General features: G+C 42.6%; 2 protein-coding genes across 5 annotated transcripts in view; one reads left to right on the top strand and one right to left on the bottom strand.

The window, feature by feature from the left end:
• LOC139057606 (probable glutamate receptor) overlaps positions 1-6,494 on the top strand; it is a 76,183-nt gene extending 69,689 nt beyond the window's left edge. For 2 of the 3 annotated variants that reach the window (XM_070536127.1, XM_070536129.1), the window contains one exon: positions 6,272-6,494. In XM_070536127.1, coding sequence (XP_070392228.1) covers positions 6,272-6,494 — 223 coding nt within the window. Of the gene's footprint in view, positions 1-288; positions 539-6,271 lie in introns of those variants that run through there. The other variant, XM_070536128.1, reaches the window with a different exon arrangement.
• Positions 691-12,037, bottom strand: part of Gnptab (N-acetylglucosamine-1-phosphate transferase subunits alpha and beta) — a 121,344-nt gene continuing 109,997 nt past the window's right edge. Inside the window, exons 23-24 of one of the 2 annotated variants that reach the window (XM_070536124.1) lie at positions 10,925-10,995; positions 691-6,494 (exon numbers count right to left, since the gene is read on the bottom strand). In XM_070536124.1, the coding sequence (XP_070392225.1) occupies positions 10,948-10,995 (48 nt within the window). In that variant the 3' untranslated portion in view covers positions 691-6,494; positions 10,925-10,947. The remainder of the gene's footprint in view (positions 6,495-10,924; positions 10,996-12,037) is intronic. The other variant, XM_070536125.1, reaches the window with a different exon arrangement.

Here is a 12,037-nt window from a genome sequence, read left to right as displayed (position 1 = left end):
CAACCAATCAGCAGCTCAAACAGACAGTGCTAAGACGCTTCAGAAGATCTCTTCTAGCCCCAGAAACGGAAACCTTAATATCAGTCATAAAAGCCATTGGTACTGCTTTCTAGGTGCTTGCTGAATGTTGAGATACCAAAATTCTTTAAATTTGGAAAGCACTACACACATGCACATGCTTTCATTGAAGTGTAAGAACCAACACACTCACAGTTGAAACATGCAAAATGTCTTGTGCTGAAACTACTGTCACCAATGCTTATTTAAATTGGGCTTTAATTTGGCCAGTGATGCAGGCTGGCAACAATTACACCGATATGCAAGGGCTGGCCTGCTCCAGTGATGGCTGTGTTGGCCGCTGCCCTCTTTCACTGAGCTGTGCATCATTCTTTGTTCAGCATGCAAGCCGAAAGAGTTCATCATCTCCTGAAGCTTGATGTGACAGTGCGACAACTCATAAAAAAAAAAGAATGCAGGCTCCAGTTTAGCGGCGAAACAATATACATGTTCACACATGATGCATGAGTCCATCTGGCCACACAAGCTACCCGAACAAGGTCGCTAAAAAATAAAAAATAAAAACGAAACTTTGCTGTCTGGGTTATTAAGTAGAGAGGCTACCAGAATCATACAAAACAGTAACTGGTGGCACTTAGTATCCTGGTGCTTAGTCTATGAGTAGACATCAAGTAGCCAGTTTTAATTGTTTAATCAATCATGCAGCATATAAGCCTTGTAATAAGCATTTCTTTTTTACAACAGAAGACCAAAAAGTTAAAGGGCAACTCCGGCGATTTTTCGAGGTCAAAGGATCTTAATGAAATATGCTGAGTGCGTTGTTCTGCATGCTTCTGTCATTTGTTGACAACAGGCTTCCGAGTTGCACAGATTTTTTACAAATGAATTCCGTTCATTTCCTCGAAACACCTGCCTGGCCCGCTCATCAGGTATTGGCCACATTGCGTTACAATATAAAAGGAGGTATACACAGAGCATGCTGGAAATTAATGGCAGACGAGAGGGTCGAGGAGTGACCTAGCAATTGTGAGCTGGTGTTTGGTGTGAGAAGTTGCTGCCGCAAAAAGTTGTGTTCTGTGTGGATGGACGAGAGATGGGAGGCAAGTGGTGTTGCTTTGTTGGCTGCACGGTGCAACTTCAGCCCTCGTCATCCGCACACACAGTTTCAGCCATTGTCGATTGCATTCAGCCGAGTTTAAGCCAATCACAGTTGCTGTGAGCTTGTGCATCTACTGTTGGTAGAGCTTAGCAACTGACCTGAAGCTAATTACACCATAAGGAAGAAGAAAACTACTTTTGTTGTTCAGTTTTGACCATATGGATTTGAAATAAACCATTCCTCATTTCGTACAGTGCACACACGAAAAGTGCTGACAACATTGGAACATTGTCATTTTCAAGTTGCACTCATTGGCTCTTCTCTAAATTAAATGTGACTATGTACATGGGTGTATTTTTACGTATTGTTATGCTGACTCGAGTTTTGCTATGTTCTGATGATAATTGATGTCACCAAGGAGCAGCTAGCATTACAGCTCAAGCAAACAACGAGCAGTCGCTGTGCCTGCTGATGTAGACAAATGCGTCGGTTATTGGTTTGGACTCTCAGCAGTGTTTCTGCAGGATACAATTGCAGAAAGTCGTGCCCTACATCTTATGGCGAGTATGTGAAGTGCTTCCTCGAGAAGGGATAAATAGTAAAGCAGCGAGCAGCATGTATAAAATCAGTGGCTAGGGCTACCCTTTGTCTTCGTGTTGCAGCGCAATAGTACGTTGAGCATGGGCACCGGCTCTTGTGGTGGCGGGTCGAATGCGAACGGTGATCCGTGGCTAGTGAATTCGTCGGAGCTGCAGTTGTTACAGTTTGACCAGTCGGAAGAGCTGGTGCAGCTGACATTGTCACCTGAAGGTCTGGTGCGGTCATGAATCAGCTGAGCGTCTGCTCTTTTCCCATTTTGTTCACTCTACCCACGAGACAGGCACGCCTTGCATGCCTTCCCCACTATGTGCCTCGCGTGACATCACATGAAGAGGTTTGCTCGCCTGCTTGATCAGGTTTCGGTGTCGTTCTTGCACTTTATTGCTTATTTAAAGTTATTTTCGAATTTGAGGAACGGTTCTACTATTAGACAGGTGACAGGGAGGTCTTGGGAACTTAAATATTCATTACTTTGACATGGTCAAAAAATCGCTGGAGTTGCCCTTTAACAATGCTGCGGCTGCTCATTATTACATCCAAGTATTGCTAAAACCAGTAATGTTGTAAGTGGTTTCGACTGTTGAACACAAAATAGTTTGATGTGTGTTCCCTCTGTTCTCTTTCATGCAGCCTGGTCATAACACTTATCGGTTATAATGATAGAGTTTTCTTGGCCCTTGAATATTGTTACATACGTGGGTTCGACTGTACGTGGCAACACATAGCATACCGTGTGTACTGCGCATAGTTCTCAGTTGTTGCTAGGCATACAAAAGTGTGATTACACCAAACAACTGGAAAAAGAAATGCAAATAGCCAAACACATTGCATGATTCACAAGTCCATGAACTTAAATCTAAACAACAAAATTAAACAAAGTTCATAAAATGAAACTGACATGTGAATACAACAATAGAGCTGCATAAACACGCACCACTGAAAAGTGCGAATACACAAGTTTGACAGATATACAAACATGAGCACTGCTACTTGTCCAAGTTTAATTAAGCTATTCACTAGCACTCACTGGCTGCTTAGGGAAAGGGCTATAGGAAAAATTAGAAATACATAAACATAACACTTACTACATATTTTCACTCCCATTAAAAAGAAAAAGAAACTCGTTATGAATTTACAAGGAAAGTGAAGATCACAAATTCCCCTTTTCACTGGTGCAGTCTTGGCACTAAATTTACAATACATTGGTTAAACACTATATGATGACAATACAGGGCCACTGGAAGGTGGACTAAGACATCACTGTTACACTCTTGGTTAAATGTACGCCAGCAGAGGTTATATGCTTCACGAGTGTTGCTAAACATGTACTATACATACAAAAGTACAAAAGCTGCCACGATGAGCGACGCAAATTCAGTTTAGACTGGAAACCTGCATAACTTGAGCCTGTGCCCAGCCAAGGACATTGTGACAAATACACATATCGCACAATGCCCAGGAAAAGGTATGCAGTGCAACAGTCGTGAGTCCATGTCTCTGCCTTCTCATGTACATCTGTGTTGCATTGCATCTTTCCCTACACTGCGTTTCATACACAGCAGGCAACACCACAGAAGGTACACCAACCATGCGATCATAGAAATCTCACTTCATGCAGTTGCGTATTGATTGATTTGTGACGCTTTCTACGAAATAGTAACTGCCTTATATATTACATCTACAACTTGTACACATTAGCTGATGTGAAATCATGCATTACTCGCGCACTTTTGTGCTTCCGTTATGCGACATATACCATGTTTTCATCACGAGCACAGTTGTCCACTGCGACCACTATTTTGCACGAATGTGTCGCGGTGCTCATTCGGCGGTAAATACATTCAGACCTGCAATGCTCTGCGTGTAAACATTAGATGCCATTTTGCGACACAAGAAGTATGACACTTCATGTTATATTTAAGTGCCTGACTCGGCACTGTGTCACTGCATCACTGTTATGTGGTGCATAATTCTTGCTAGCATCACCTGCTATGTGTGAAACGGAGTTATAAACGCTATAAGTCAACTAGCCCAGCAGCAACGTTTATTGAGCCGCATCATGTAATAAACATTGGCCGCACTGACGCAATGACTCTCTCACACACGCTACAGTATTCACATTCCCACATAGCCACTCAGCGCCAAAAGGGGTCACACTATCACAGTTTAACTCGCAAGAACTCTCTCAGAAACAAGGAATTTCCTGCAATTACAGACGCACATTAAATAATCCCAAACAAAGGCGCTTTCCATTCCTATGACACCACAACATGATGAGTTGCACAGCAAACCCCTGTGCTTAATTGTAACATTGGAACATGATTTGGCATTTCATAATATCTTGGCAATCAATAACATACCCTAGCAAACTTACCAACATAATTTTTAACCGCCATAATAGAGCAGTGCAGTGTGTCTGATAGGCAATTAATAAGCTTTACTTGCATTGTATTGGTACCAACAAAATCCAACAGGCAGCAGATGCTTCCTGTGTTTAAGGCCAGACCTACGGGGCTATTGGACCAATACATGTAAGGGTCCTTTATGAACAATACACTTATTGGTGCCAATAACACTCTCAAGACTTGTTCTATTGGAATGTTTTGCTAGGGTATATTCACTAAAACAAGATAAAATATGTATCTAAATCAATGTTAAATATGTTAAGCTATTTGGCCAAGTATAGTTCATACATGCTACCATGAGTCTAGTTAGGCATGTTGTTCAAAGGGATTGCTCTCTTAAGCTGCCTGTCACAACCAGTAAGTTTCGTGGCGATTATCTGCAATAGTTCTTTCCAACAAGCTTCACGCTGACTCTCAAAAAATTTGTAAGGTAAAGTAAAAACAAGGGCCCATCAAGATGTTATACATACACTCAAAACTGCAAAATACGTTCGTGTGGTGGCTTGCACTTAATTATGCACTGCTAAGAACCCTGCATTCTATGTAAGCCAGGTTACACAATGAAATTCAATTTGCAGTAAAGCTGTTATTGCAACAAGAAGCACTAGAACATGCGAAGGCAAATGCAGATGTAGCAGCAAAAATGGGATGTTTAGACACAGATGCATAATTTCAAACAAACACCATTCTGGAGAAACAGATTTCGGAGTTTGCTTAAAACTTAGGGCAATGTGTGGGGTGACCAGGGCAGAGGACAGCAAAGTTACAAGAATGGGAATGAAATATCTGCAATGTGGCAAATTAAATCAGTTTTGGTAATTGCTTGCCTAGCCCTTTTCAAGGCAGTATGGAACCGCCATGGGAGAACTTTGGAGTGTCACGTAGAAACTATGTACGGAAAATGTACGCAACTCTGAGGAAATGCTGGTGAAATTTGGAAGTTATTACATGAACTAAGACCCACAAAAGGATGTCAGTTGTACTAACTGCAATCTGTCTTGAGCTTTGACGGGAGTCTGAATTAACTGCCGGATAAACACAAAGCTGGTGAATGTAAAGCGATAATGTGTGTACTTGGATAAAGATGTAAAGACGTTAAACTATGGAGCTATTAAATGTAATTGCCATGGAGCTATGAGTCTCCATACATTGACAGTGGTGCTGCGAATTTGAGTAGCAAAAGAATTCTGATTTTCTCAATCTATGGAAAATATAAACAGCATGGGCCGAGAGCCAACAGCGATGTTTTCGTGGATAGCTTAAATGGTGACAACTTATGAACTGATGGGCGGAATGGTTACTTTTGGGGCTTTCACTATAATGACCTTTCAGACTAACTAGCTAATTTCGGCTGTCCTGCATGATCTGTTATATCAAGATTTGACTGTAATTAAGCTATCAGTTTAACAATTAAGCAGCGGCCATCCTTCCGTCCACTTTCTTGGGTATTTCTGTGTGTATGCAATATCAGCCTTGGCCTTGTTACACAGCGCTGCTCAGAGTGACACCCCGTCTGCTTTGCTTCACGTGGCCAGAACTGAATTTGAAAGTAGTTCACCTCTACTGTAATATCACAGAAACGAGCAAACGTAATAGGCTGGTGCATATACAAGTTCTCTAACTTGGCCACCGGGGTCTTAGTCCCCTGTCCTTACATCGTCCACTACAAAAATTTTCAGGAGGGTGCTGCCACGCCTTTGGCACTGCCTAAGGTGCACCGAGCATGTGCAGTACGCCGCACTGAGGATTGAGGATCATTGTCAAAGTCAGCAATAGCTTTCCTATAGATTTCCCAGCCAGTTTCTCACGTTTCTTCTCCTCTTTCCCACCCGCGCTTCCCTCTCCGCTCTTTATTGTCCTCCACACTCTCGTAACCCTCCACCATGTTAGATCGCCATCCACCAACAATGAAACCCAGGCAAGTAGCTAAAGAATGCTACCACAATGAAAGCTGCTCAGTGCGATGTGTCAGGGACGACTACGGGTGGTAAAGAATTTTTGCTGCAGCCTTCGCGTCAAAACAAAGAAGTAATCAGACCAAAAATATCTGGTGCTTCTTTTCAACAGTGCACTGTGCTGTACACTTTGTGCAAACGGTATGTCAACAGGCAATGTTGTAACAGCAGTCGTGCGCTTTTTCTCAAAACAGGCTGGTGTGGCTTCGCGAGATGGGCATCATGGACCGCTGGATTGCACAGATGCTGGGCAACTGGGACCACTGCCGTCGTGATGGCAACCGCGTCACGCTGACCTTTGAAGACACCTACGCCATCTTTGTGATGTGGGCTCTGCTGGTGACTGCCTCCCTGGCGGCCTTTGGCTTCGAGAAGCTCCGATACGCCTATGGCGCCCGAAAAATCCACCTGCATTGACTGGTGGTCAGGCACATTCCGTTAAAGCAGAACAGCTCCTTAGTGAAATTATAAACGGGAGCTCTGGCACCGTGATTGTTCAGCTAGCTTATGAAGGATGGGTGGATTACATGGATTTGTCCAACTTTCATACTCGTGGCTTCAAGATATTTTCTGGCATTTACTTACAAGTACATTTTCTATTTCCAAGCAATTGCATTTTACAAATGCACAAAGGTAATAAGTTTATGTGCGCATGCATAATCACTAGGAGTGTGCAAACACTCCTAGTGATTTCGAATCGAGTCAAGAAAAAGAAAGCTGGGATAAATACCAGAAAATTTTCCACAAAATTTTTTGCTATGATTTTGGGCAAGAAAATGCGGAGCTGCATGTGCTTGGAAGTCATAACATAGCATAACTTTACTGATAGCTTGCATAACAATAACTTTGCAAGCTATCAGTAATTTAGGCAAATAAAGATATACAGTACAATAAACTTTCATTAAAGGGAACACCAAATTAGTATGCCAGCACTGATTACAGTTCAGTTCTAGTATGTGAAGGTCTGCAAAATGTTTTTTATCAATAGAACTTATTTTGAAAAGAATAAAGTGCTTTGTTTCCTCTGAAACTAATGAATTATGTAGTGACATTCTGTTGTACAGGATGCAAATGAGGTCCTCACTTTATTAATGGACCTGTGTTCTCCAGCAATTGTTTATTATTGCATAGAAAGTATTGCTTCACAGCTTTTCTCCAAAATACAGAAAGGCTACCCCAATTTTATGGCAGGTGGGTTATCATAAGCTAATCTGCACGACAGATGAAAGGACCGTGCATCATGCGACTGGATCACTGCTCTGTGTGTAGCCAGCGCCGATGATAAAGAGAAGGCACCGTTTAATTGTCAAGCTCAGTATGATTTAAAACCTGCCAAAGATTCTGAAATCTGGAGGGTCATGACACGTTGATGAAAATTCACCGCTGGCTGATGTGGTAATGGGCCGCAAGCCATCATGGACTGCTTGCCGCTAATAATATGTCCTATGGGTGGCTCATCAGTCATCGGTACCAAATCATGCATGCAGATTAGATTGACGGCTGCTGAAGTGACGTGAACTTCATCGCCACTTATCCAACACGATCTGCGTGCATATCCGCGGCAAATCATACCCGATCTTCGCACATGCTCTTGCACTTTATGAAATACACACTGCTTTTGTTGCTGTTACTACTGTCAGCATCGCACAGACAGAGGTGGTGCCGTTCCGCAAATTGAGAACATTTGGGAATCAAGCCAACGTTAGGGAGCACTCACAGTGACAAAGTATACTACCGCGTCGTTCAGGACGGCCCAACCGAAGCGAATCGCTCGCTTGGGCAGCATCGAGCATCAGGGGCTCTGCGACGCATGCGACAAGTGACAGTGCATGTTGAATAGAACTTGTTGCTGGGCGAGTTGGTTGGGATCTAAAGAATACATTGTTGCGCCAAAAAAGGAAAATAAAGACTTGGGAAGGAAGAGTACAAAATGGTACTCAATCTGTTGTTTCGTACTCTTCCTTCCCAAGTCTTTATTTTCCTTTTTTGGCGCAACACTGTATTCTTTAGACACTGCATGGCATCTGTACACTGAATGTATCGACATTTGAAAGATTGTATAGTAGATACTCGATTCGCGAATCGAATTACTCGTATGTATGCTATATCACTCAATTCGGCGATATTCGAGTGTTCGCACAACCCTAATAGTCACTGCGTATTGTGGCATTTGTAACATTATACTTTGTTGATAATAATAAATCTGTAATATTCACAAAGCTGTTTAAATTGGGAACAGGAAGGACAAAGTTTAGGCCAATCCACGTACACTCGTGAGCAAAAGTATGCAGGCCGCGTGCTTCCGACAGAACTCAACTTCTTTGTAACTAAAATGTGTGAACTGACATTAATGAGCGTACTTGAAAGCGCGCAGTGCTAAGTTTGAACTGCAATCCTCAATTTTAAGTTTCATTCACAGGCAGAGGAGAAAATTGGCTTTCTCATGCCATCCCATAATTTTTCTCACGGGTGCACCACCTGTCAATCCTGTGCTGGATGAACTGCCATAGTTGCAGTGCCTGTAGAAGACACTAGCGCCAATGTTTCTTTTAGCAATCTTTATAGGAAACTATGTTTTATTGTGCAGATTGCAAGCGAATTTTCTTTCCAGCAGTGGCAGAAGGATATAAAATACAAGAGGATGTGGCTTATGAATGGCACACTCTGTGGATGAAAGGTTCTGGCAAGAACTTACGGAGTGACCCTCACTGCTTTGGCACGGGTTACACATCGCAGGCAATAAATAGGTGCCAGTACCAATTTCGTCAACACTATTAAAAACTGGACAGCCTTATAGGGTGCACTCTTGACACACGACGATCGTCAATCATTTGTTCATTTCCTTGTTTTAACACTCGAATCTCATAACTTTCGTCAGTGCATCCTAAACGGTGTTCTTATCTGTTGCTGGTTCAAAGTCGCCTTAAAGGGACCCTTCCCAGGCCACACAGGAAATTTTTGTTATAAGCTGAAAGTTGGTACATGCCTTCTAAGGAGTGTTCTACCACAACGATTTTCGGATTAGTTCATTACTAGCAGAGATAGTGATATTCTAAATGGCGCAAACCCATGATTTTAGGAGGTGAACGTCACCGCCAACATAGACACTCTTTCCATCTGCCCTGTCTAGCCTCTGCAAGTGAAATTCTTTCCCTGCGTCCTCGCATGCCGAAGCCGGAGGGTCATTTGATAAATATGTCACAGGCCTCGGCTTCTTTTTTTTTTCTTATATATTTTTGCTGAGTGCTGCACTTCCAGTAAAGGTCTCGTGCGTGAGCTGCTGCGGTTATCTCGATTTGCGCAGCAGACCATTTTTCACACTCTGCAGTAGAACACCTGATCAGTGCCACAATCACGAGCAATGAGGCAGGTATTAGAGGATGAAAGAGCGTGATCTGGAACACTGTAGAAAATTAGATAGTTTTGTACTCTGCGTGCGCGACTGCCCAACGTGGGAACAAGCGGACAGAATGGAAGTAGATTGCTCTTGCTACGGTACAAAGTAGGACAAAAACATGCAAATATTTGGTTTGTATGTCTTATTATTTCTATCAACTTTAATTCGTCTATTGAAACAACAGATTAAACAAATAACTGATGCCTTGACTAATTCTGGAAGTCACGTGTTACTATGAGTGATGTCCGCACTGATATGTACGCAGGCACACTTGCGCAATGTACGTCGACTCTCCGGCTGGGAGCGCAGTGCCAGCGAGGAGAAGGGCAAACTGTGTTTGTCTTGAAATTTAAGCTCTTTCCACAGTGTTTAGGGATGTAATTCTTCGTAGACACGATCGTTAGTGCGAGTAGTATGCACTATGCTTGTCAGCTCAAGGTGGCCAGACCTGGTGAGAAGTCCTTAAGTACCGTCAGCACCGTCATGAGGTGCAATAGGCGGCTCAGCTGCACAGTAATTCGTTGCCTTGCACGAGGAAGTTGACACACCCTTAGTTAAAAAAGAAAGGCAAGCAGCCTTCAGCAGATTTGCAAAAACCTTGTACATGGAGCAAATTAAGCCACCAGCTCTACCAGGTTGAGACCACTTGTAATGTTAACGGTACCAGTAAGATAAACTTGTGTGTCAACCTGCACTTGACCAGCCATTAAGAACTTCCACAGGTATCAAATTGCCCAAAACTGTTCAGTGAAGACCACAATCTATTTGAATAGAGTTCCGCTCTTTAGAATTATCAGGCAAGCCACACTCTTTCGAGATTACTCTTAAATATCCACAATAAAGTGTGAAGTAACTGGCTGCATGTATGGTACTACAGCTGAATTTACATACTATTAATTACACAGAGTAACATCCTCTTGAGATAAATTTTAAGTATTTTGTTCTATAGAATGCGTAGTGAATGCATAGCTTGTTCCTTGCACTAGTGCCAGAAAGACGCTTGACCTTTTATAAAGTGAAAATTCTAAAAGGACGACAAAATAAGCATCTGTCTCTGTTTTCTTGGGACTTCACTTGCATGTTTATCAGATCCTACACTGACCTTTTGAGTTGACCGGTATTCACCAATCATTAAAATTATGGGTTTTTACGTGCCAAACCACTTTCTGATTATAAGGCACGCTGTATTGGAGGACTCTAGAAAGTTCAACCACCTGGGTTTCTTTAACGTGAATCTCAATCTAAGTACACGGGTGTTTTCACATTTCACCCCCATTGAAATGCAGTCGCTGTGGCTGGGATTCGATCCCGCGATCTTGTGTACTAATCATTCCAATTTACAACGCAACATCGATGTCAACACTGATGAGCTAAACAGAGCTAGTGAACACAAAGAAGCATGCTGCAATAAAAGGCCACAGAGCAAACAAACTACAGCGATTAACCTTACCAGCAGACAGAAGTGTTGCGTCTTCAGATGATGCAAGTGTTATCAGAGCGGCCAGATTTTCGGTTGCTCCGCTGTAAGCAAAATGAAGAGATGAGACACATTAGGAACAATTCTTTAGGACCAAGTATTACATTGAAAATGCATGAACTAATAAAGAAAAGCTCCCACAGTTAAGCAAATGATGACGGCAACACTTAAACCAATCCATCTATCACAGCATTCCCTGGCATTACTGTCAGTGCTAGCTTTGTTTGACACATGGCCAAAAATAAGTCCTTCACTCGCACATGGCCTTTTTCTCCTAGTGCTTAAGATTTGCATCAGTTGATAACAAACTAATTCCCTTTCTTCATGTGAATGTTAAGACTGATGAACAGGAGAACGTGTCTTAACAAGAAACCAAAAAATTTACCGACAATTACGATACCCCTTAATGCAAAATAACTAGGTTCAAGCCATGTCGAACCCAAGCTAATTTTTCTGGTGTCACAGAGAATTGCGTGCTTTGCAGAAACAACTGATACTGATTAATGCAGCCGTGTCCACATAATGGCCAGTGAACATATCTACCCTTGCGGGTTAAAATTTTGAAACTAGGGAATTAGCCGGCCGGGTGTACTCCCCAGGCGATACACCCCAAACACTACTGGGCGCCAGGTTTGGGAGTGCCGGTACCCATGTTTTTTTTTTTTCTTCGGTAGGTGCCGGTGGTGGGTTTCGAACTGTCCACCTACCGCTGCCGTGGCGGACGCCCTGTACACTGCGGTTTTGCAGGAAGAATTAGTGAAGTGGTTAGTCTAAGCGTGGAACACCATCTCATTTGTGGTTGTTGTGGAATCACGTTTGATGAATGCAGAATGTCAAACGTGCAACAGACTGTACAGAGGACGACATGTTTGACATGAACGATACGGAGTCGAATTGACTGAAGCCTGCTGTATGTATGTGTTTGTAGCATCCTGGAGCAATGAAATGTGACCCTATTTATAAGTTCACAAGAAATGGATACCATTTCAAGGCTCATATGTAGGTAAAGCTTAAAGTATTAATTTATTTACAGGCACTAAAAATGAACAGTACAAATGCACACAAGAAACAACCTTGCCGGAAATT

The sequence above is a fragment of the Dermacentor albipictus genome, chromosome 3, assembly GCF_038994185.2.
Source record: "Dermacentor albipictus isolate Rhodes 1998 colony chromosome 3, USDA_Dalb.pri_finalv2, whole genome shotgun sequence".
NCBI classification, from domain to species: domain Eukaryota; kingdom Metazoa; phylum Arthropoda; class Arachnida; order Ixodida; family Ixodidae; genus Dermacentor; species Dermacentor albipictus.
Note: the sequence above shows the minus strand (reverse complement) of the source record. Positions and strands in the feature narration are given on the sequence as shown.